The sequence below is a fragment of a genome, unplaced genomic scaffold, assembly GCF_019419815.1.
Source record: "Pyrus x bretschneideri cultivar Hongxiangsu unplaced genomic scaffold, Pyrus_bretschneideri_v1 Contig3, whole genome shotgun sequence".
Taxonomy (NCBI): domain Eukaryota; kingdom Viridiplantae; phylum Streptophyta; class Magnoliopsida; order Rosales; family Rosaceae; genus Pyrus; species Pyrus x bretschneideri.
Genome location: NW_025999612.1, coordinates 13,721,688 through 13,745,300, shown reverse-complemented (window position 1 = coordinate 13,745,300; position 23,613 = coordinate 13,721,688). Strand labels below are relative to the sequence as shown.

The 23,613-nt window shown below is 40.7% G+C and overlaps 6 protein-coding genes across 7 annotated transcripts; 2 read left to right on the top strand and 4 right to left on the bottom strand.

Annotated features, from left to right (window-relative positions):
• Positions 1–1,647: 1,647 nt before the first annotated feature.
• On the bottom strand, positions 1,648–4,992 carry LOC103946849 (succinate--CoA ligase [ADP-forming] subunit alpha-2, mitochondrial). Its single transcript, XM_009357650.3, has 7 exons — positions 4,658–4,992; positions 3,890–4,099; positions 3,471–3,641; positions 3,107–3,230; positions 2,351–2,412; positions 2,089–2,170; positions 1,648–1,999 (listed from the first exon to the last, which is right to left on the bottom strand). Exons 1-7 carry the CDS (start codon positions 4,871–4,873, stop codon positions 1,860–1,862), a joined length of 1,005 nt encoding a protein of 334 aa, XP_009355925.1. The 5' UTR covers positions 4,874–4,992; the 3' UTR covers positions 1,648–1,859.
• Positions 4,993–7,264: 2,272 nt separating this feature from the next.
• On the bottom strand, positions 7,265–12,309 carry LOC103946850 (plastid division protein CDP1, chloroplastic). 2 transcript variants are annotated; one of them, XM_009357651.3, is made up of 12 exons: positions 11,953–12,309; positions 11,544–11,657; positions 11,285–11,422; positions 10,868–10,972; positions 10,654–10,776; positions 9,912–10,280; positions 9,668–9,763; positions 9,418–9,537; positions 8,985–9,050; positions 8,124–8,897; positions 7,822–8,012; positions 7,265–7,701 (listed from the first exon to the last, which is right to left on the bottom strand). In XM_009357651.3, exons 1-12 carry the CDS (start codon positions 12,208–12,210, stop codon positions 7,617–7,619), a joined length of 2,439 nt encoding a protein of 812 aa, XP_009355926.1. In that variant the 5' UTR covers positions 12,211–12,309; the 3' UTR covers positions 7,265–7,616. The 2 variants fall into 2 exon arrangements, with proteins under 2 accessions (XP_009355926.1, XP_048445166.1); XM_048589209.1 differs by lacking the exon at positions 10,868–10,972.
• Positions 12,310–12,816: 507 nt separating this feature from the next.
• Positions 12,817–14,859, bottom strand: LOC103946851 (DNA-directed RNA polymerase II subunit RPB7). The gene is made up of 6 exons (XM_009357652.3): positions 14,630–14,859; positions 14,166–14,331; positions 13,990–14,040; positions 13,749–13,814; positions 13,566–13,634; positions 12,817–13,094 (listed from the first exon to the last, which is right to left on the bottom strand). The coding sequence occupies exons 1-6, from the start codon at positions 14,743–14,745 to the stop codon at positions 13,032–13,034; spliced, it is 531 nt and encodes a 176-aa protein (XP_009355927.1). The 5' UTR covers positions 14,746–14,859; the 3' UTR covers positions 12,817–13,031.
• Positions 14,860–15,033: 174 nt separating this feature from the next.
• Positions 15,034–19,566, top strand: LOC103946853 (dolichyl-diphosphooligosaccharide--protein glycosyltransferase subunit STT3B). Its single transcript, XM_009357653.3, has 6 exons — positions 15,034–16,206; positions 16,356–16,892; positions 17,261–17,715; positions 17,927–18,049; positions 18,653–18,712; positions 19,151–19,566. The coding sequence occupies exons 1-6, from the start codon at positions 15,268–15,270 to the stop codon at positions 19,278–19,280; spliced, it is 2,244 nt and encodes a 747-aa protein (XP_009355928.2). The 5' UTR covers positions 15,034–15,267; the 3' UTR covers positions 19,281–19,566.
• Positions 19,567–20,044: 478 nt separating this feature from the next.
• LOC125467905 (protein phosphatase 1 regulatory subunit INH3-like) lies at positions 20,045–20,792 on the top strand. Its single transcript, XM_048589210.1, has one exon. It carries the CDS (start codon positions 20,199–20,201, stop codon positions 20,544–20,546), a length of 348 nt encoding a protein of 115 aa, XP_048445167.1. The 5' UTR covers positions 20,045–20,198; the 3' UTR covers positions 20,547–20,792.
• A 356-nt stretch (positions 20,793–21,148) lies between these two features.
• LOC103946855 lies at positions 21,149–23,395 on the bottom strand. Its single transcript, XM_009357655.3, has 3 exons — positions 22,824–23,395; positions 22,561–22,691; positions 21,149–22,336 (listed from the first exon to the last, which is right to left on the bottom strand). The coding sequence occupies exons 1-3, from the start codon at positions 23,082–23,084 to the stop codon at positions 21,577–21,579; spliced, it is 1,152 nt and encodes a 383-aa protein (XP_009355930.2). The 5' UTR covers positions 23,085–23,395; the 3' UTR covers positions 21,149–21,576.
• Positions 23,396–23,613: the final 218 nt, after the last annotated feature.

Here is a 23,613-nt window from a genome sequence, read left to right as displayed (position 1 = left end):
GAATGACATTATAAATTATAAAGAACTAAAACATATTAAAAACATAGGAAGTAACCATATAATGAGTGTTTGTTCAAGTATTTAACAAGTCTCTTATAATTTATTGAAAAATAAAATGCAAATTGGAAGTTATTTATTTTTTGTCGAAGTGAGAGCCACGACTTAGGTGGATTTAGGTGAGTCAGGTGTGGTGCCTAGGAAGATTTAGGCGCCATATCATAATTTTCAAATGCCCTAACAAGTAATCAGAACGGTGATCAACTCCTTAACATCTAGTTGGAAATCTTTAGAACAGTGAATATGACACAAAGTCTTTGTCCTCTAGGATACATATTTATGCACATGTTAGGGGTATCGAGATTGAGGATTGATCAGGATATGCAAAGCTTTCGCCGTTAACTGAAAACACCAATAGCAGTTTTGCATTGAGCAATTGATGAATTTGCATATCAAGCAATGCTTTCATCAATACTCTCTGACTTTAGAGGGCCAACATCTTTAATGGAAGTTCTTATTTAGAGACTTTCATTATTACTTTTGAGTACTTATTTAAAGATTTAAAGGAAATCTTTGTGCTTTTAAAGGAATATTGCTTCTAATGGGAGAGTTCTTATAGTAGAATTCTTAAATTTAAAACTTTTATAACTTTATGTGATAGTTTGATTAAGTGCATATTTTTTTGTTTATGTTAACCTTTTTTAATTAATTAAAAGCATTAAAATCTTTAATCAAGATGGAAAGCCCCGTTTTCTAACATATTTTTTTTAATTAATTAAAAACATTAACATTAAAAGCATTAAAAGCGTCAATCAAGATTGTGGGCCACTTTGTCTGCTCAAGGTTGTCTCTATACAGTCCCTATATATGAGGACATACGCAATATATCCGGTGAGTACCTATACTTTATGAACTTACTTTCCGATTTAGTCGAGATTTATTGTGTCTCTATATTTATTTTATACTCATTTGCAAAACCCAAGAAAGAAAGGAGAATGACTCCTTGTATACCACAAGACTCATTTAATTAACTAGTTTTTCTTAATTATTAGTTTATTAAATAATGAACTAAATTTAAAATTTTGATTAATTCAAATGATGTAGTTGTCCACATCAAATGTCACCTAAGATGGTACAAAAACATGATACAAATAACATTACTCTATTATATTATATTAATATTATATTAGATTAGAAGAATTGCACTTGTTATATTTGTAAGAGTGAGTCTGTCAATACTCACTCAAGCATCGAGCACCCACCACGACGAAGGAAGTTTCCAAGATGCTGCTTATACATACCATATGGTGTTGTTGACTATATTATCCAAGAACCTTGAGTTATTTTGTATGAAACATCTTTCTAGAAAATGTCTCAGTTAGTTTAAACAATTCTATGGAAGCCTTGCCTAATAAACAGGGGCTTATTGCCAATTTGCTAATTTGTTTCGGTGTTGGTGAGTTGGTGTTACTTTTCGATAGAAAGTTTCCAATGTGATGTGAACCTCACAACTAATTCACATTTCTTTTTAAAGAGATCCATTCCCCTAAACCGCCCTTATAGATGTATCGTAGGCTGCACATATGTAGTTTCATTAATTCATTGTTTTCCTCTTCTGATAAATTATTTTCAGCCTTGTTATGCGGGGAATACTCTTCAACATATGTAGTTTCATTTGTTATGTACGACAAAACGTATCTCATAAACAAATTAATGGGGCAAAGGAAAAACTCCGAGCATTCAAATGCTCCTTCATAGTTAACTTATAATCACTGAAAAACTGGTGACAATCATCTTGTTTTCGGCATCTTGCCATAGAATATTATAGGTGTGATTGCAAGTGAACTGCCATTGTCAAGCTGCTAATTCACAAGGCCCCTTTGTTTGAAGACGTCAAGCATGGCCGCCCCAATTTTCGCAGGAGACTCCACCACGGTAACCCCAGCTTCCCTTAGTGTCTTGATTTTGTCTTGTGCTGTACCCTTTCCCCCTGACACAATAGCTGCACAACCAGATGCAAGCAATCATAACATATCGAAAACCAGAGACTCAACCTAGACAATGAGAAAGAGAGGGTAAAGAATTATATACCTCCAGCATGACCCATTCGACGACCAGGAGGAGCCGTTAATCCAGCAATAAATGCAACAACAGGCTTCTCAGTTCCACTTTCCTGTTTCATTGGTCAGAGAATCAGTCTTGAGCACCCATATCCAGACAACAAATATAGACACCAGTAACTAAAATCAATTTATGGCTCAACAAATCCTTAGAAAGATACAAAGCAGCAGAAAGGTATTTCTCTCCGGTTATGGCCACTCAAAACCCTAACCAAAGATGGTGACATTCTGACCTTAATCAATGCAGCAGCATCCTCTTCTGCAGTCCCACCAATCTCTCCTATAAGAACGATACCTGAAACATACATTCTAGAATTAGTTCAAATTACTAGTCCTCTACTTCAACACGTATTTTCTTGTATACCTCACCAATATCCACACTGATGACAAAGGTAAGAAGAATACATGCACTTTAATAATCACAGCAAGCCAAAAATAGTACAATGGACGAGCATCCAAAATTATGAAAGACAAAAGTCCTAATAGGATGAACTTTAGTAGTAATTTGAGAACTCATGGAGAGAGACATAACACAAACAGTTGTATCAAAAAATTGAATTTAATCGAAAATGAAAATAGGTTTAAATGAGGAATCTAAATGAAATTTGACTCATGAGTCATTAACCACAAAACGTTGGACATCATCTTCATATCCTCTTATAAAAGACTTTGCACTACATGGAGCTTGATGCTTACATGGAAATTAGAATCCAGTCAAAGTAGTTGGAACATGATATGCTTTTCATAAATCCCCTAAAAAGTGTTGAAGAATCAGAGCGTACGAACATGTCCTATTTGACTCGACAAAAGTGATGGGAAAAATGAGCGTCCTAAAACAATCTATTATTTTACAGACGCTCATAGCATCAATATGAACATGCAATATAAACATATAGAGATGAGTGCATGAAGGGATGCACATTCCTCCCTTTCAATCTGCAATTTGTCCAACTGCAACAGGAGAAGAAAAACTAAATCAAGCTCCTAACCTTCTGTTTGAGGATCTTGTAGGAATCTGTCAATGCAATCAACGAAGTTTGTACCATTAAACGGATCCCCCCCAATACCAACACAGGTGGATTGTCCAAGGCCAACGGCAGTTGTTTGGAAAACCTACAGGGTAAAAGGAATAAATTAGTCAGATTTACAAGGAAAAGGAATAAAATTGTAAATGGAAGTGGTACCCACAAGATCCAAACATCAAACAAGAAGAGCTGAAGATTGAATCATAATAATAGTATCCCATCTGCTGAAAGAACCAAATTAATATGAAAATTGTATGTTGGAAAGGGAAAATTGTAAAGCCTAATCAGATAACTCTCCCAGTCTCCCTAGATTAAAAATAGTACTCACCGCTTCATAGGTCAAGGTACCAGATCGAGAAACAATTCCTATGCGCCCAGGTTTATGAATGTAGCCAGGCATAATTCCGATTTTGCATTCACCAGGCTTGATAATTCCAGGGCAGTTTGGCCCAATGAGCCGAGTTTTAGATTGCCTGTTAATAGCAGCCTTGACACGCACCTGAATCAGTTAAGACCATATTCAAGATCAGTAACAAGGCTTTCAGTGAACTAGTGAACTGAAAATAATAATCAGAGCCCAGATCAAGTTCAATGAAGTCCAAAATCCAAGCCATATGATAGTCCACGAAGGATAAACTCAATAACTATGGTCAGGGGTTCTTTAGAAGTCTCAAAACCCAAATTACCAAGTAAAAACATGGTGACCTTATCCTTCCTATTTGAAGATATTGGTGAAATTAACACTACCATATCATGTTGTGGGATCCCCTCAGTAATGCAGACAACAAGATCCAGCTCTGCTTCCACTGCCTCCAGAATAGCAGCAGCAGCAAATGGTGGGGGAACATATATGACTGAGGCATTAGCCTTTGTTTCAGCTTTTGCTTCTGCAACTGAGTTGAAAACAGGAAGTCCCAAATGCTCAGTCCCACCCTTCTTCGGTGTTACACCACCAACCTGTTTCAGCACAATCGTATGTACATTAAACAATGAAGGAAAGAAAAAAAAATGGTTAAAGTATATTGCTAAAAGAAAGCTTATTTTGGGAAATTCACATTGAAACCCAGTCCGTTAATTGTGATCACTCCTATATAGCAGTTCATTGGAATAGGTTACCCATTGCTACATGTAAGTAAACAGTGGGGGTTTTCTTAATATATTGCATTAACGGCATGTTGGCACATTGTGAAACCCATATCGCTCGTTTTTTCACATTTCAACGTGAACTCAATTCCCAATTAGTTATAGGGAATTGAAACCCCGCCTTTGATATTCACTAGTAAGAGACAAACAAGTTTAAGCAGATGAGCAAATGAATCTAAACATATAAACAGAGCAGTACAAGTATAACGCATTATTGCTTAATTTGGTAATTGAAGAAATTTCAAGTAACATTGCATACGCATCAAATGCAAACCTAGAATTCAATAAAGCAAACGGAAATGGAAAACAGATGAGAGCGACAGCACATATAGAGACCAATTTGGAGAAGAGACAGGTGCAAGTGATAGATACCATTTTGGTGCCATATTCGATGGCTTGCTCGGTGTGGAAAGTGCCGTTCTTTCCGGTGATGCCTTGGCATATGACGCGAGTGTTTTTGTCGACGAAGACAGCCGGGGGCGGGGGCGGAGCCGGGGAGTAATGACGGCGCTGAAGTAAAGACGTTGAAAGAGATGGTTTGCGCGATGCGATCGAACCGATCAGCTTGGCTACGGCTTGGCGACCCATCACACCGTCGTGATTCGCTCGCTCTCAGTTGGCTGGCGGGGGCTGATTTTGTGCGCTTCAATTCAATGAGATGAACGAAACAGTGTTTAGTCTCAAATTCTTCTTTCTTCTGCCGTGGCTGTGGCTGTGGCTGTAGGGGTGGGGCGCTGTGGTTTAATATGGGCTGGGCTTTCTTCTCAAAAGCTTTCTGGTGGGTTGAGCTGCATTTGTGAAAATAAAATCTTATGATGGATTTCATCATGGGCTTCCACCTTCTTTTCTTTTAGACCTCATTTTCCCCATTGGGTTGTTTGTTTTTTTTTTTTTTCCTCCAATCAAGGCATTAGGTTGTTTGTTTTTTTTTTTTTTTGGAAGGAAACGTTATATTGAACAAGCACCCAAAAGCACCAAGGCCGAAGCCACAATACAACAGAAGCTCAACGAGAGCAAGCCATAAAGGCAACCACAGCCACAAGCAAAGGAGGAGGATCAACAAACCTGACCCAGCCCAAAGGCATGGCCACCCCCTCCCAAGCCAAACAAAAATTAATGGGGACAAGGTAACCCATCCTTATTAAGAACATGAACCAGCGAAGATGGAGGGAGATTTACCCAAATTACATCGCACATCTCCGGATTACTTCTCGACGCCAACACATGCGCCGCCAAATTGGCCGATCTCGGAGTCTAAGACCAGCGACAGTCCTGAAAGTTTCCCCCAATACGCAAGGCCTTTGAAATATCGGGGAAAGCCTCCCAGCTGCCCCGCGAATAACCCTGAGTTAAACTATGGATATTCTCCCTTGAATCGGACTCCACAATTATGCATTCCAACTCTAGCTCATTTGCCAACTCGCACCCCAACAAGATCGCCGCAGCCTCGGCAGCAGCCACACTAGGCGCCCCAACCCGACCACGTTTAGCAGCCACAAACTTCCCCTCGTGATCCCTGATTACCACTCCCGCAAACCCACCTTTAGAATGAGCCTCCTAGCTCGCATCCACATTCACCTTCATAAAAGGATTGCACGAAGGACCCCAGCAGGCAGGAGGACACGAGTGAGAGCGAACTCGCTGAGGGCGACACACAGAAGCATCAGTAGCCTCCAAGAACCCCTGCACCGAAGTCAAAGTAGCCATGATGACTCGATTAGGATCAATACCCAATTGATCAAAAACAAAGCTACACCGAGTTTTCCATATTTGCCAGCAAGTAACAGCCATATACATCAAGATTCTAGCAATCTCTTCCTTAGAACCCAGGTTAGACCCGAAGAAAGATAAAACCCAAGCAGGAAGAGTCGAAATACTTGCCCTATTCACCCGGTAATTCAACGGGCCACCAAACCAAATTGGCTCAACCCATGGGCACAGAAGGAGCATATGTTCCACAGATTCGTCCTGATCCAAACAAATTGGACAACACGGAGATGGAGAACAGCGGCGTTTGAACAAATTCTCCATCGTTGCCAACGCACGATTCAAAGCCCGCCACATAAAGTTCCGGATCTTCGAAGGAGTCTTCAACTGCCACATACTTTTCCAAACCTTATTCGGGATTATAGAGGAAGACGAGGAGGCTCTGCCAATCAAGGGGCTCGAGCTAGCATGCTTCCAATGATATCCATATCTCACAGAGTACACCCCATTTCTGGTAGCCGGCCAAATTAACCTATCCTCCTGACGCCGATCTCCAATGGGAGTATCCAGAATGGCCTCGTAGTCCACCAGTGATATAACAGGCTTAATGGCCTCAATATTCCAAGTGCCGGACACCTCATTAATCATTGTATTCACCCGCATATTCTGAGACACTCTCACATCTCCAATAGCCGTAGGTTTCCCAGCAGAGATAGTCGGCAACCACCTATCTTGCCATAATCTGATACTTTTACCATTCATTATCTGCCAGTGGGCACCACTCAGAAGAATCTCACGCCCAACCAGAAGACTGGACCAGCCCCAAGATGCTCTTCCCCCCAAGGTAGCTTCCAGGAAAGAACAGTGAGGGAAATAACGGGCCTTAAGGAGCTGCGCCCATAGCGAGTTTGGGTCATGAATCAGACGCCAACACTGTTTAGCAAGCAACGCATCATTAAACTCTTGAAAGTTCCGAAACCCCATACCTCCTTCCATTTTCGGGTACCCCAAGAGATTAGCAACACCATTATTTGTAGGCATTTGTCTGTTAATTCTGACTTAATGCATGTGTCAATTATTACTATATTCTAAAATCAAAAGTAAGTGTCGGTTCAATTAATTGGACAAGAATGCCACAATGACTATAAGTTCATTCCATGTAAGTTGCTCATCACCTCATCACCACTTCACAAGTTCATATTTATATAAAATAAAATAAAATAAAAGATTTTAAAAGATAAACGGCTACATTAGCATAACAAGACGACATGGTAAATTTGGAAACTTGATCCTCCTTCCTTGTCCTCTGAGTTGGATAATTAATTAATAATTTGTATATGTCTCAAACAATTCCTATGTTAAAAGAGTCACCAAACACATGGTGATGAAAGCAACGCTCATTCTATTCCAGCTACATGTAAACAATTATTAACATAATCAAAACTAAATAATTATCAAATCAAACCACTTTCATACTCGTGCGAAAGAAAAAAAAACCTCCCTAAATTTAGATCCACATCTCCAATTAGTCGGGACCTCCTCCACAATAAAAATTACAGATGGGAGGAAAACCCACCAAGTTAGATAAGCATTATTCAGCAGCAACTATTAGGCAAGGCCAATGTTATGGTGGTGCTTGAACTTCCCCTTCACAGAACCTCCACGAACCGTCTTCTTGCCTTTTTAGAGCATACCAAATTTTATAGGTGCTGCAATCACTCCAACAGAAAACAAATCAAATACAAGCCATGGTAATCATCACCCCCTCCCCACCCCACATACGGTAACAGCAACCACAAGAGTAATCATAACTCCTTCATTCAGCTCACCTGTAATAACTTGGGTTCTTTTGCTCAGATTCATTAACAAGTTCAGCCGCTTCCTCTACGACAACCTCGATCTCTGCTCTCTCCCCTCCAACTTCATCTGATATAATTTCAGCACCAAGGACTGACAGTTGTAGCAAGACAAACTTCCAATAACAAGACCTCGCTTTTGCAGCATCAGCCAAAGCCTGCCACTGTGTATCATGCACGCAATCGTAACCACCCACACCCATACAGTGAAGCAGTGAAACTTGCAAGAATTATCAAGGAAAAGAACATGTAAAAAGAAGTAAGCTTAAATATACCTGAACAAGCATCGAGTCATCAAGGATTTCAGAGAGGCTATGAATTTCATGAGTGGGCCCCAGAGCTTCAGCCTTAATTGCTTGCCATTGCTTCACAAGGTCTTCAGCTTCTTCAATAGACATAAGCCTCCGGAACACAGCTGTTGAAGAAGACAGATCCAGAATTTGTGGATTTCCAGCATCTGAGCAGGTCCCCACCGGCTTCATAAAAGTCGCCAAAAGCTTCTTAAATCTGCCTGCTAGTCCATTTCCCTTGACGTAAGCAGGGACTAGATTAGAATCCGCAGATGAAACTGTCGTCCAAGCAATAGAACTTGTGTGCATATTTGGCTTACTGGAGGCCTGTTTAGAAGCACTTCTCATCTCATTTCCCTTCAAGCCTGTTAACCTTAAGGAAGCAAAAACAATGCACCCCAATACTCCAGCTAAAGCGATTCTTCCCACCAAAACTCCTCTCGCAAACCAACCATCCCAAGCTTTACCACGGTGCATGCCAAGATTCCTTTCCAATTGAACAGATGATGCATTAGAACTGCTTCCACTGCCAGTCTTGCCCAATAGTAAGGGACTTTGCAGATCAGTTGAAGCCAACTGCTTAACAGCTGTCCCAAGATGTTGAGAAGAGTTCATATGGGAAAAAGATTCATCGAAATCCCTCCGTTCCGACACAAAAGCAGTGGATATTGGTCTTTGACTTATGATAGGCAACTTCTGTGGAGCTACTTTGCTTTTCTTGCTCAAAGGAGTCCTCTTGTCACCACCAAAAAAGTTGGCCTACAAAGACATACATACACACATACATAAACCATCTGGTAAAGCTAAAGATAGGATCCTTAATCAATCCATCCTTGTGAATCTCACCAACAATGGAGAGCAATCTCGTGAGTCTGGAAACACAGAAAGGACAGCATCCTTCAGCCACATTTCCTGATCAAGTTCAGCAGGCAGTCCGACATGAGAAAGTACTGACCTTGAAAACAAACATAAAGTTTGTACTGAAATAAGTAGAGTGTGAAGTGGCACAATATAGAACACATTGCATTTTCATAATAAACCATCTATTCCGCAGGCTAAAAACAACTTTTACTTTTCCTGAAACCATGACATGACACATAGAGAGTAAAAAAGAAAATAGACTAGAGTGGCCCCTGGTTGCTGGTGTATGCTTTTTTGGACCACTGAAGTGCATGCCACTAATCAAAAGGAGTTGATACACAGAGCCTTTTAATCCAGCTAATACCACGATAACGCTGTGTAAATAGGGAGGCAACAATAACCAATAAGAGATATATACCAACGATTGAGTTGCACCACAAGTATCCTTAACTTCCTTCCCTAAGATTGAATTTCGTGCAGCAGAATTTGAGTTCAAGTCCAGCTTCTGAAGCTTTTCAACAACCGCAGCCTCATCAACCTGGAAAGCAAGTAAATATTCAGTTAACGAAACAGAAAGGAGAAAAAGGGAAAAAAATTCTATCTCTGCATGATATCCAAAAGAATTTTATGAAACAGTGCAGGAAATAAAACTAGAAGAAAGAATATACCTGACCAAGGAGGAACAAGCAAAAAGCTTCCTCAAGTTTCAGATCAGCACCCTCTGATGCAATCAGGCACTCGCATATAGATTTTGCTTTCTCAATCTGCCCAACCATATGATAAATACTGAAATTAACAAAATGGAAAACACAACAACCACCCTGAGAGAATTTGAAGAGAACTATTCCATCAGCATTCATATTCAAAACTAGTTATTTCAAAGCCAGTAACCTAGGTGAATAATGGACTTACTAATTCCTTTTGCTTGCTTGAAAAACCCAGTGCAACGTGAGCTATTAACACCGTGTAGAAACAATTAAAATCAATTACAACCCGTTGATTCTGTGATTCTAGTGACTTCTTATTCTTCCTTGTAATAGCTAGCTCATCCCATGGAAGAAGATCAACCATCTCTGAAGCCATTAGTCTATTAAGTGCTTGGGTCAAGAAGCATGGCCAGTCTTGGACCCGGCATGAAGTTTCCACATCAAGTCCCTGTCTGACCAATTCACGCAAGGCTGCAATTGCTCCTCGTCTTCTTTCAGCATTCTCAGGTGACTGAGACATGCCAAGCAATTCCAATGTACAAGCAGGTGCAAGCTCCTCCAAAGATTCTTCTATCTATTAAACATGGCCAACATATGTGTTACACAGCAGCAAAAGCAAGTATACTTTTGGGCACAAGCATGGAAAAAAGTTAAATGCTGTGACAGATTTCAACCAGCAGGTCCACGATCCATCTGACTAAGAATGTCTTAACATCTCAACATTTGATCCACTATACTTTTGGGATTATTATGTACAGATTTCAACCAGCAGGTCCATGATCCATCTGACTAAGAATGTCTTAACATCTCAACATTTGATCCACTATACTTTTGGGATTATTATGTAGATATCTGGTCACTACTTTGCAACAGAAAAACAAGAGTCCCATTCCAGAGTGGCAAACCAGATAACAAAATATTGACAGAATAGAAGATGAGAGTATTACCTGAGACAACAATGCTATTTTCCCAAGAGACTTTCTACTCCTTAGAAGACACTGAGCACGAGCTAGAGCTTCAAAACCTTGGGACACCTTGTTCTTCTCAAAACCAACCTTTGCAGTTGCACACTTCAAGAAAGCACCTAGGATAAGAAAAGGAGGCATAACAAGGCTGAAACAGATGGCACAATATCCAGACCCCTTTCCTGATATGCCTTACCTCCGCTAGCGCCATAGATAGAAGAAGATCATGAATATAAGGCTTAGCATCTGGATGCTGAACAGCCACGCGGCCAACATCTTGCACAAGCTTAACTTCCCCAACCTAGAATGGAGAAATCCCATAACATATACCCGTCTTTCAAAACAAAATCCTATTTTTTTTCTTTTGTTTTTAATTAGACAAAAAAAAAAGGTTTTTCTCTAAAATTACAAATATATTAATAAAGCATCTACAAGAATCCACAATGTAAAGTATGGTGCCAAATGGAGTTTCACTGAAAGAGTACAGTAATTAATTTTCAGAAAAAAGAATTCAATTCCAGTTAAACTGGTGCTCAACAATATTTATTTTTCATTGAAGGGAAGGAAAGGAACAAAGAGCCTTAAAGGCAACATTCGATGTAAAACTAAGTACCTCTTGAAGAAGGCAAAGTGCACCGGGCAACCATGCCCAAGGAACTCGTAGGGAAGATTTAGGTGGGATGTTTTCCTTAATATTGCCAGCGTATTCTGGCTCAAAAAGAAGCTTATCTCTCACATCCATTAAAAGACCCTGAAAACAAAGCAGTAAGAGAAAAAGAATCGAACAATATAAAATATATAGCACAACTTGTAAGAAAACTCCCCCCAGCTGATATGATATAAAAACTAAAGAATAAAATCCAAGAGCGTACCAGGCGAGATCGCACAGCATCCAAAGTGTAGCCTTCTTCAATTTCAGCACTCTTCAATTCCATCACTGATTTAACAACCTCATCTTTCTCAGCTTTAGCAGGAACGCCAATAAGCTGCAAAGTCATTCGTTTGGCATTAAGTTAGTAAATGGTGACTTATAATGAAGTTCCGAAAATAGGGAAATCATAGCACAAGAAACAAATCCCTTAATCACTAAAATACTAGACAAACTGTGATAACAATTGATTATGGGACTGCAAGGCTGCATATGCTGCTAGCGAAAGGATAGCAGACTGAGTATGTTCAGCCACTGTTACAGGATCTCTCTCAACCAGAAAGAAAGTAGATGTAAAAATGACTCGATTTGACAAACACAAAGCCCATCCAAATTAAAGCAGAGGAAGCGACCTGGTAACAGGTGACGGGGATTTCAACGGTGGTGCGAGGAGGAGCAGTCTCGACACCAATGTGGGTGTCGAGTGATTTGAGACTCCAGCGGCCGGTGAGATTATCACGGTTCCTCTTGTAGGCCCTAGAAATTCCGATTCCGGAGTCGCTTCTTTCACTGGAGAAACCCCAAACGCAGAGCTTGTGATTACCGATTCGGCAAAGGCAACTGCGAGATGACGGAATGCTTAGCAAGGCGTGAGACAAAGCAGCTGTCATGGCTTCCTAGTTAGTTACTACCTCCTCGCTCGCTGTCGCTGATGAAGAGAATTGGAATTTTCACCTTCACCGTTCCTTTCATTTTATCTCTCAGATTATTATTATTGTTATTATATATATATATATATATATTTTTTTTTTGAGAAAATAATTATATTATTATTAAAGGCGAAAGATAGAACAAACAAAACACGCTCATCACTCATCGTTTTTGGATTTCGACTGAGACCCAAAAAGTAAAGAGAAAGGCCAAAGGATGCAATTTTTGAGGATTTTGTTGTAAGTTTTTGTCGTGAATTTATTTTTTCTTTCCGTTGTTAATTGTGATGTTTTTTTGGTTGATTAGGTTTTATGTTTATGTGTTTTGACCAGACTTTACAAACACGTCGGGATGTAAGGAATCGTAGAAAAAACCTCGGATGCATTGCATCGCCAAACTCTCGGTTTTCACATGAGCTACTTCCATCTGAGCATGAAAATACCATTACCCTACACACGAACCTCAAATGACAAGGATTATACTGAGACTCTCTCATGACTACAAGGATGATCCATTATGCAATTTCGCCCAAGTAACATGTACAAATCGACCGACCACACAAAACAAAACAAAAAGCATGAATGAGTTGAGCATGCTCTGAGTAAATAAGATTAAATTGTACACAAGTACAAGGATGGTTTTATGTGTTCTAGGATTACAAAGCAGGTCTAAACGTTCCCCCACTTAACATACAAAAAATCCACGCTACTCAGCCATCCAACAGAACAAATGCCACAAGGCAAACGGGTAAATGTCCATGCCTACAAATATCCCAACTTCATTAAGCAGTCGTAGGATCGTTTATCACACCCAAGAAATCGTCCTTTATGGTGCCAATGCAGAACTGCAAAATACAGGGAAAACTAGTATCAGAAGCAAACAAAAAGAAGCTAACTTGCATGGAGGACGAAACTATTTTAGTCCGTTTTTACATAAGTGGCTTCAGCCAGGCTCTAAGAAACTAATGCACCAAAAACTGACTACGGCAGCTAACCAGGATCAAACAAGTAAGACATTCCTCAGAATGTAGGTTAGGATCATGATGATCATCCCACCACTCCACATTCAGTATGATTTACTAGTGTCGAAAATCCAAAATAAGACTCGCTGACTAATCAAGGAAACATTAAACAGGACCATTCCTAGAAGGCTAGGATGAATGTGCTACTTTATGCCTCTAAATCATCTCCCCCCCCCCCCCCCCCCCACACCACCCTTTTCCTCCATAACAAAAGCTGAATCACTTGTACAGTACAAGGAAGATGGCAAAATATAAAAACCACTGAGAGAGGAGAAAACAGATTGAGGGTAATACAATTTCAGTAGCGTCTACTCGGGTTCCAATTATCTTTAATCGCACTTCGCTGTCTTTCTGAATCTTAACCTGCAAAATAACAAGAAATCAATTTAAACATTTTTTAAAACAAGTTTAACCATATAAATCTAAAGCTAAAAGAAACAGCTGAGAATCAGTTGAAAGTTTGAAACTGAAGCATACTGATCCATCTGATGTTGTATAGTTTGGCATATCCCCAGTCTGGAACTCCATGTCATCCGGTATCAACTACAACACAAGATGAGGACATTAACCCATAGCAACAACACAACCCAAGTCATTGCAAATGTTTACAACTTTGTACAAGACAAAAAAAAAAATATTATGGAAAACAAAGTTTTCTAACAAGATATGGATAATGCTTATCACTGCCCAGAATAATCGAAGGGGAAGAGATACTTACATGGTTCGAAACAAAGATTTGAACAGGACCAGCCTCAGCAAAGAATCCCATCTATAAAATTTCGAGATGACATTACATTTTTCGCAGTTAGTATTATACAGAATACAAGAGCTTGCAAAACCAAAGTAAGAGCACTGATGATAAAACGTTAACAGGTGAAGGAGGAAATAGCATACCTTGTTTACCATGGTAACAACAGCTTCTAAGATCTCTCCTTTGAATGGTCTGAAAACAACACACTGGTACTTCATGGGGAATGAGACGAAGCCTGTCCCGTCACGAATCATCCCTTTCCCAATGTTTTCTATGCCCGTAATTGCAACCACAAATCCATGTTGGCCACTGCACAAAATGTATACATATCAACTACTTGATGCATCGCAAACCCTGATGAAAACGGTGAAGAGAATTGAATTGAATCATAGTGATGACTGTCTACAAAAGGATCGACAAAAGTCAATTTTTTTGGGGTGTTTTTGTGTTCTGAAGTTTACTTCCCACCAGCATAGAGCAAAGAGGGGTTTCCCGTTTTCGTCCTTAATTTTTAATTTTCCTCAGGCGACATTGTGGGAACAAAAAAAAGGCAAAAAAAAAAAAAAAAAAAAAAAAACCGAAGAAGAAGAAGGAGGAGGGGAGAAACCTGCAGGTGCCTTCGACATCTTTCATGAGCTTGGAAACGAGATTTTCACGGAGATTGCGGCCAAAGTGGCGAGGATGGAGCTGCATGTTCCTCTCCAACACTATATGGAAGAACATGTTTCTCTCTTTCTGAATCTTAATCTCTCAATTCTGATTGGTGAGATGGAAATTGAGAATTCGACGTTTGGCCTGAGCTTCCAACTTGGAACTTCTTACTACTCTCGAGAGAGCGACCGATCTAGGGATTTCCTTTTTATTCGTAAAAATTCTTTAATAGCAAGGCAGATTCCTTCTCGCCGTGGGACAACATAGTAAAAAGGAAACCCAATTCGAGGGCCCAGCCAAGCCGGATAAAATATAAGCCCAAAATATCTAGGCTCGCATGTCCAAGTCCAACGCTGTTAATGCTTGTATTAACGTTTGACCTGCGGGGAGATTCTCGTAATCGCAGTAGCAGATCCCATTCCTGATCCCTGATCCTTGTCCGTCGTGCTCGTGGCGACCCTAAAATGTCACTCCCACCACTCTAAGTGTAGCAGTGAAACGCAAAATCCCATAACCCTCTGAAAAAACTATCTCACAACCCCTGAAATTCACTTCACTCCAGTTCATTTCTTTCTCATCGGAAACTGAAACATCATGGTCGGAAAATCTGAGCCCCTCAACGGCACAGCCACCGCGAAAACCGGCCAATCTCCGTCGCCATCCCCTCCCCCAGCCACACCCATGTCAGATCTCCTCGGCAACTTCTCGTTCAAAACCCTAAAACTGAAGACCAAGCAGCAGGAGCTCCTGATCCGAGTCTCCATCCTCTGCTTGGTCTACGTCCTCGCCTTCATCACCCGCCTCTTCAGCGTCCTCCGCTACGAGTCAATGATCCACGAGTTCGATCCCTATTTCAATTACCGTACTACCCTCTACCTCACCGAGAAGGGCTTCTACGAATTCTGGAACTGGTTCGATTCCGAGAGCTGGTACCCCTTGGGTCGGATCATCGGCGGCACTCTCTACCCTGGCCTCATGGTCACCGCCGCCATCATCTACTGGGCCCTCCGATTCCTCAGCTTCGCCGTTCACATTCGAGAGGTCTGCGTCTTGACCGCTCCATTTTTCGCCTCCAACACCACCATCGTTGCCTATTTCTTTGGTAAAGAGATATGGGACACCGGTGCCGGCCTTGTTGCCGCCGCATTGATCGCCATTTGCCCAGGTTACATCTCCAGATCGGTGGCTGGCTCCTACGACAATGAGGGTGTCGCCATTTTCGCCCTGTTGCTGACGTTTTACTTGTTCGTCAAGGCCGTCAACACCGGCTCGCTCGCTTGGGCGTTGGGCTCCGCATTGGGCTACTTCTACATGGTCTCTGCCTGGGGAGGTTATATCTTTATAATCAACTTGATTCCCCTTTACGTTTTGGTGCTTTTGATCACCGGGCGCTATTCCATGAGGTTGTATGTCGCCTACAATTGCACTTATATTCTCGGAATGTTGCTCGCTATGCAAATTCGCTTTGTCGGCTTTCAGCACGTTCAGTCTGGGGAGCACATGGCTGCCATGGGCGTCTTCTTCTTGATGCAGGTTGCTTTACGTTTCCATTCCATGCAGAATTCAATTTATGATATACCAACTTATTTGTTTTATGAAGTAAACATCTTATGTCAATTCATTTCTTAGTGCTTACTTCATTTTCCATGTTTGGTTGGTGGCACGGGGGATGGGGTTGTCAGGTTTTTTACTTCTTAGATTATGTCAAGCACCTGCTAAGTGACTCAAAGATGTTTCAAGCCTTTTTAAGGATCACTGTCACCTGTGCTGTGGCCGTTGGTGGTGTTGCCTTGGGAGTCGGCACTGCATCTGGCTATATCTCTCCATGGACTGGCCGGTTTTATTCCTTGCTAGACCCAACATATGCCAAGGATCACATTCCTATTATTGCATCTGTCTCTGAGCATCAACCAACAGCTTGGTCATCTTTTATGTTCGATTTCCATATCTTGCTCTTCCTTTTCCCTGCCGGTCTCTACTTCTGCTTCAAGCGGTTGTCAGATGCCACCATATTTATAGTAATGTATGGTCTTACAAGCATGTACTTCGCTGGTGTCATGGTTCGGTTGATTCTTGTTGCCACACCTGCAGTTTGTCTTATTAGTGCTATTGCTGTCTCTGCGACTATTAAGAATTTGACACAGTTGGCAAGGGCAAAGGACAAGGTTTCTCAAACTGGTTCAGCCAAAGGAGCCAGCAGCACAAAAGGTTCTTCAAAGGTGAGATCTTTGCTCCTTTATATGCATACACACACTTACAGTTCTGATCTCTTGCTCACTGTGGAGTACAGAGTCCATACTCACCAAGTGTTTGAACCAAATGCAGTGGCAGCTACTGAATCTCTAAATAGGAAATTTATTTTTATGTGAACATGGTTAGTACGGATTTTGACTCTTAGCGGTGAGGACAATATTGTGAGTGTGTTTTGTGTGCGCCATTTAGAATTGGTTAATGCCGGCTAATGTTTTGTTCTGTGGTGATTTTCTTTCGAGATATTTTGGTGGTATATATCAAGTACTACTTTTGGTTTTATGTTTTTAGTTACAGTATATAGCAGTATCTTTGCTAAAATTTGTGTTACAAACAGGGTTCAATTGATCAATCTCAGCCTTTTCAAAGAAATGGTGCTTTTGCCTTACTTTTTGGTGCATTTTACTTGCTTAGTAAGTATGCAACTCACTGCACCTGGGTTACATCTGAGGCGTACTCATCTCCCTCAATTGTTCTGGCTGCAAGGGGTGCCCATGGGAACAGGGTCATTTTTGATGATTACCGTGAGGCATACTTTTGGCTTCGTCAGAATACTCCTCCAGATGCTAAAGTGATGTCATGGTGGGATTATGGGTACCAAATCACTGCAATGGGAAACAGAACTGTTATAGTTGACAATAACACCTGGAACAATACACACATTGCTACAGTTGGGCGTGCAATGTCATCTTATGAAGATGAGGCATATGACATAATGAGATCGCTTGACGTGGACTATGTTTTAGTTGTATTTGGTGGTGTTACTGGTTATTCTTCTGATGATATCAACAAGTAAGTCACTTGTTATTTCATAATACTTGTTTATGATCGTGTTGGTGGACCAGTGTAGTTATGCATGTGTCTTACTTCTATCTCAACCAATGTTTCTGATTCATCTTCAGAACCCTTTTGTTGAATTTAAGTGAAAGTTATATTCTTGTCTGTTATTCTGCACTCACCATATAGTAATACTGTAATAGTAAGACAAATTTCTGTATGCCAGATTTCTGTGGATGGTGAGAATTGGGGGTGGAGTATTTCCTGTGATTAAGGAACCCGATTACCTTGTTAATGGTGAATATCGTGTTGACAAAGGTGCAGCTCCCAAGATGTTGAACTGTCTCATGTAAGTTTCATAACACAGCTAGACTTATATATTGTGTACGTACATGTAAGATTTTTGAACAGAGCTATTAATTTCATCTTTTTCTAGCGGGATCACGCCTTACTTCATTTCACGAACATAGTATAAAAGAAAAAACACATGCGTCCAAAGGGGTTCCATAATCCAGAACAATTTGTTTGTATGAAAATCAGTATGGTGATTTAAAGTAGGCAAAATGGAAAACATATGCTTGTTACACTGAGCTTATGTGTATGATTGTTCTTTTATGAATGAATTCTTTAAAACTTTTAGTAATAAGATAACACCTTATACTTGCTTGAAATTAGTCAAAGAGCTGATTGGCTTTGATGATTTTTTGGTTTGCAATCCTTAAGGCCTAGTGATTGATATAGTGGGCTGTATATCATAAAGTAAATTGAGTTTCGTTTCTGCTGGACCACTGATTCTAATGTGCGGGGTATTTGGGCGCTATCTCACTCAAAATTAATCTTAGACCCTTGGGTGAAATATCCATTTGGAAATTATTATATTGTTAGTGTTCCTTATGTATTATGTCAAGTTCTGTACAGGAATGATTTGGTTTTCGTTTTGTATGGTGATTAGGTACAAGCTGTCTTACTATCGATTTGGAGAGATGACGACAGAGTATGGGAAACCACCTGGGTAAGTTTCATGTGTCTTGATAACAACTATAGGTGTGCATGTCGCTGTGCGTTGGTGTGCATGTTGCTGTGCAAACAAACGCACAGCACAAGTATAATGCAAAAGCGTAGCACATGGAGTATTGAGACACTACCAACAATTATCTAAACTGATTGAAAAATAGAAAACCTAGAAACCGGAGCCTATGCATCCATATGGGGAGAATCAAGATTGATAATACTGGGTGCTCTTCCTAAGTTTTATGTTGCATTAAAGGCTGCAGTAGGCTGGTAATTCTCCGTTGGCTTGGGTTTACATCACTAGTTGAGGCCTAGTACGTTATTGGGTGAAAATGGAGAGTGCATTATTGCATAAACACGTTTATGTTGTGTGTGTTTGCAGTGCATCAGCATGTGCTACCTATGCCAAATTGCTGATTGCAGTTGTTTTGTTTGACAGGTATGATCGTGCACGGGGGGTTGAAATTGGAAATAAGGATATCAAACTTGAATACCTGGAAGAGGCATTCACAACATCGAATTGGATTGTTCGTATTTACAAAGTGAAACCACCAAATAATAGGTGGTAAGTCCGGTGCAGTCGCAGCGACAAGAAGGAAAGGAGAACAGTGAAGGAGCATGATTAGATGAAAGGCGGAGAGCTTGGAGTCTTGAGATGTAGTTTTTAGAAGATAGCAAAAGCGTATTTTTCTTTTTCACAGACTCGGTTTGTGGCACTGAAGGCTATTTAGTGACTGATTTGATCTGGATCCGGAACCCCTGATTGGAAGCCCGTCGTTTTGCCTCCATGAATTACCAACGGTTTTGTTGATTTGTATCGTTGAGAAAGATTTTATAAAGTTACATTTAAGCTCTCTTATTAACTAATGAAAAGAGTTTAAAAATTTTGAGTTTTAACACAAAATAAAAGGTAGAGTGAATAGTATAGGATTGGTTTTTTAGTATAAAAATGTGATTTTTTGTTAAAATAAATAGTTCCGGAGATTTTTCATTAAAGTTTAAGCAAAGGAAACAGGACTGGAGGTATTTTATTAAAGTTTAAGTCGGACGATAAATCATACATGCCTCTGCCTTAACGCTAATACCATTATTTCTTAGGAAGTTTTAACGAAAAATTCACGGTATTGTTTATTTTAACGAAAAATTATATTTTTACATTAAAATATTAAATCTGGTACTATTTACTTTACTTTTTATTTTGTCCTTATCGTTAAAATTCAAACTTTTCAAATTTTTTTCATTAGTTTTCCTTATTTCTTATACCAAAAGAATAAGCATTTTATTAACATTTTCATTAGAGAGTGGGTGGGAAAATAAAGAGGAGGAAAAAAGCAAGCAATTGTTGGTGAGCGGTTAGAGAAGGTCAAAGGGGTGTAATCTAATTAAAAGAGAGAAGAAAGGAAAGAAAGGTAAAAGGCAAGCGAGCGAACCGGGCCAAACGCCCTGGGATTGACGATTGATTGAGATTTGCGATTTGCGATTGAAGCATGAGCGGCGGCGGGAGAGGCAGAGGCACAACAGCACCAACGACGAGCGGGAGCATGACGACGACCATCACCCTTGAGAACGCGGGCGCATCGTCGTCGCAATCGGAAGCTGTGGTGCTGAAGCTGAATCGGAAGAAGAAGAAGCAGGTGTCGTGGAAGGAAGGGACGGTGGACAACGAGTTTATGCAGAAGAAGAGCTCCAAAAAGTGCTGCATCTTCCACAAGCAGAAGCCCTTCGACGAGGACGACAGCGACGATGAGGAACACCATCACCACCACGATCACGATCACGATGGCCACCATCACCCCTCACCTTCTTCTTCAGGCATTAACAGCAACTCCGTCTGATCAATAGTCAATCAATCTAGTATTGGAATCTGAAAGAGTGGATTGATTGGATAGGATGGATTTGATTCGTAGTATTGTAGATCTGTGATGGTGTTGTGTAATGCGCTTAGGTGTTTGTTAGGGGGAGGAGGGACGAATGAATTAGGTATAGGTTTTGTGGGTGATAAAACAAGAATTGTAATGCCCCAAGATCCATGTGTTTGGGTTTCGTCATTGAGAATTGAGAATTGATATATGATTGATATATGATGCTGATGAATTCCAGTGATGTTGTTTTTAAATCCAAAACTTGTAACTTGCATCCAAATGCAATCTGTTAGACTGCTTTCGTGGTCGAAAGATAGAACTAAATAAAAAAACTGAACCAAATGTTTGCATCAAGTGTTTCTGATAACAATTGGTTGCTTCCTGAGCTCGCTGAACTCAATTGTCTCCGCCCCCAAAAGCGCAAAACACTGTCGGTCGGAGCACGAAGGCAGAGACATGGGCTGGAAACTGGAGTGGTGGGTGGAGGCAAAGTTGCTTCCTATTGAGTGTGTTAACATTAAGCCATTGAGCACAACCAAGCAGTAAAAGATGATAAAAGCAACAAACAGAGCAAGTGGAAGAGAGTTTCGTGCTAACAAATTCAATTTGCATTGCCAATAAGCAACAAACAATTCTGCTGTAATGCACAGCCTCACATACATTATCATTATACAACAAGTAACATATAACAGCGACCAAGAACAAAACAATAAATAATTTGGTCGTGTACCAATACCATCTCCATTTCTCAAGATGCGGCATGGCATCTACTATTTCACACTTTTAAGTGCTGTTATTAACGCATTGCTGCACGTCATTTCTTATTCACTGTAATCTCCTACCCTCTCTCTTTCTCAGGCATGTTTCTCCCGCTAGAATTATAATACTGCACCAGCTCTAGAATATGTACGCCTTTGGCGGAATCTGTAGCTGAGTAACTTTCAGCCAACTGGATCGAGTGTAAGGAAACCAATCCATGATATCACAGTGCTAATGAATTTCTCTAATCAAGGGCTGTTTTCCAGCGGCCAGTTATTGGCTTTGGTAAGCCATCAAAGATTGGTCTGGCCATCGTTGCAGTTGAGAGAGCTTGAAGGTCTTGTGTCAAGCTCCACCTTGAAGTTGGCCAAATTGATACTGTGTTATTACTGTCTTGGTCTTTTAAGCTCGGTGTGCTTGATGACTTGCGAACCACAGCCATGTCGTCTGCCATGATAGTGATAGAATCCCCCATTCCCACCGGAACAGAGTTCAGCCATCCTGAATCTGAATCAGATTGCAGCGATGCTCGGCTTGATGATTTCTGCCTCATGGCTAAACCATTTCCTGTTGAAGTCCCACCACTGTTTTCCCCCTTTAACAACCTTTCTGGTGTGACTGCCCCATTATCAACTTCAGCTTTCTGACGCCTCCGGACTGATTTGTCATCAAATTTCTCACCCTGCCCATCTCCAAGTTGTGCTGCAAGGTAATCAGCCATTGCACCATTCTCAGACAAGAGATCAACGGAAGAATGCCTGGACTTCTTAGGGTGACTCGGAGGGTCGGACAATGGTGAGATGGCGCTTTGATCAAAGGATTCAGAACTTCGACTTCTGTAGACAGCCATCTCCATGCCTTGCGCTTTTCCCTTCAAATTCGGAGATCTTAGACCATAGTATTTCTGTAAAGTGCTCATTGCTGTAGTGACCTTCTTCTCTTTGGGAGGTTTTGAACCAATAGATAGGCCAAGGCAAGGAGTGGATTTTTCAGTGTCGTTTTCTCTGCATTAAGTTGTACAAATGATTAGCTCTATGTAACCGGTGGCAATATATAGATACCGAGATGCACATGTGCATCCATTCCGAAATGAAAGTTGGTAAACAAAACGCATCATAACATTTGAAGGAATGCTTCTTTTGTTATAAACGACAGAGAGTCTTACGGAAGGAACCCTAACATCAAGTTTTCAGGAATAGTAAATCTACGTTTGAATTGAAAGAATTACCTTGTGGCGGTGGTTGTGGTTGGAGAAGAAACAGAGGGAGGATGTCTTCCGGGCAAAGGTATTTTCAAGGTGTTCAAAGCAAACATTTGAAGATCTGTAGCAAACCCATTCATCCTTTTAATGTCACACACCTGTTTAGTGTTTACCATTTATCAATTCCATAGCAATTTTTAGCAATTCAGACTAGTACTAAATGTAATTAGGAACAATGCGCAGGGCAGGAAGCTAATTAAGAAAAGGTATTTCAGACAAGAGTTGGAAACCTCGACGCCGTATTTGATGGCAACGCCGGCGAGTGTGTCCATCTTGGAGACTTGGTGCTCGATGTAATTCTTGCCGCCGCCGCCTCCTCCATTATTCTCGACCGACCTTGGATTGGAAGGAGACATAATTGATCTGCCACTTTTCTCCGATCTCTCGCCCCTTGGTAGCTGCGGGCCTGCCTGCCTCAAATCCAATGTCTTGGTTGGGAGTGGAGAGTTTTTCAGAAAGCAAACCGACACAAAAGCAGATCCATACGGCATACAGTAAAACAAGAGAATGAATAAGAATAATATTTAAGTTGTAGAGAAAAATGGAGTCCACATGAAAGTCAAATGCTTCTTCTTCTTCTTGTATGCGGAAGAAGCATAAGGCAGGCAGGCAGTATTTACATTTATTTTTAATTATTTATTTTTTAACATTAACATTATGATTCCCTGACGCGGTATGACTGAGCTGAGTTGAGCTGAGGGAGGACGTGAGGAGGACAGCGGACAAGAAAGAGGGAGAGAAGCCGAACCGACTACCGACACAGCTCTCAGCCGAACCGACTAAGATGGTATTTTGGATCGTTCAATCAAGTCACGAAACGAACCACTCTCCCACCTCGGGGCCCCATCTTCCCTCCCTCTCGTACTCGTAGTCCAGTCGTGAGTATGTTATACGTAGATTTCCTTTCCCACTCCTTCCCCACGTACATTTGGAGTTGATGTTTGTTTGTTTATTTTATTTCCTATTGTCTTTTTTAGGGATTTTGTTACGGATAAATGTTAGATAAATCAACTTTTTAGA

What these genes read in the sequence shown, in the direction of transcription:
- LOC103946849 (XM_009357650.3), bottom strand. Translation starts at nt 4,873, where the DNA reads ATGGGTCGCCAAGCCGTAGCCAAGCTGATCGGTTCGATCGCATCGCGC. An exon ending in GGATCCCACAACATGATATG is followed by an intron (nt 3,642 to 3,889) that starts GTAGTGTTAATT and finishes TAACTGATTCAG; the next exon opens with GTGCGTGTCAAGGCTGCTAT. An exon ending in TCGAATGGGTCATGCTGGAG is followed by an intron (nt 2,000 to 2,088) that starts GTATATAATTCT and finishes CTGGTTGTGCAG; the next exon opens with CTATTGTGTCAGGGGGAAAG.
- LOC103946850 (XM_009357651.3), bottom strand. Translation starts at nt 12,210, where the DNA reads ATGACAGCTGCTTTGTCTCACGCCTTGCTAAGCATTCCGTCATCTCGC. An exon ending in ATGCTGTGCGATCTCGCCTG is followed by an intron (nt 11,423 to 11,543) that starts GTACGCTCTTGG and finishes CTTTGTTTTCAG; the next exon opens with GGTCTTTTAATGGATGTGAG. An exon ending in GTGGTGCAACTCAATCGTTG is followed by an intron (nt 9,051 to 9,417) that starts GTATATATCTCT and finishes GAACTTGATCAG; the next exon opens with GAAATGTGGCTGAAGGATGC.
- LOC103946851 (XM_009357652.3), bottom strand. Translation starts at nt 14,745, where the DNA reads ATGTTCTTCCATATAGTGTTGGAGAGGAACATGCAGCTCCATCCTCGC. An exon ending in AAATCTTTGTTTCGAACCAT is followed by an intron (nt 13,815 to 13,989) that starts GTAAGTATCTCT and finishes CTTGTGTTGTAG; the next exon opens with TTGATACCGGATGACATGGA. An exon ending in ATACAACATCAGATGGATCA is followed by an intron (nt 13,635 to 13,748) that starts GTATGCTTCAGT and finishes GTTATTTTGCAG; the next exon opens with GTTAAGATTCAGAAAGACAG.
- LOC103946853 (XM_009357653.3), top strand. Translation starts at nt 15,268, where the DNA reads ATGGTCGGAAAATCTGAGCCCCTCAACGGCACAGCCACCGCGAAAACC. An exon ending in TCTTCTGATGATATCAACAA is followed by an intron (nt 17,716 to 17,926) that starts GTAAGTCACTTG and finishes TCTGTATGCCAG; the next exon opens with ATTTCTGTGGATGGTGAGAA. An exon ending in GAGTATGGGAAACCACCTGG is followed by an intron (nt 18,713 to 19,150) that starts GTAAGTTTCATG and finishes TTTGTTTGACAG; the next exon opens with GTATGATCGTGCACGGGGGG.
- LOC125467905 (XM_048589210.1), top strand. Translation starts at nt 20,199, where the DNA reads ATGAGCGGCGGCGGGAGAGGCAGAGGCACAACAGCACCAACGACGAGC.
- LOC103946855 (XM_009357655.3), bottom strand. Translation starts at nt 23,084, where the DNA reads ATGCCGTATGGATCTGCTTTTGTGTCGGTTTGCTTTCTGAAAAACTCT. An exon ending in CCATCAAATACGGCGTCGAG is followed by an intron (nt 22,692 to 22,823) that starts GTTTCCAACTCT and finishes AACACTAAACAG; the next exon opens with GTGTGTGACATTAAAAGGAT. An exon ending in ACCACAACCACCGCCACAAG is followed by an intron (nt 22,337 to 22,560) that starts GTAATTCTTTCA and finishes AACTTAATGCAG; the next exon opens with AGAAAACGACACTGAAAAAT.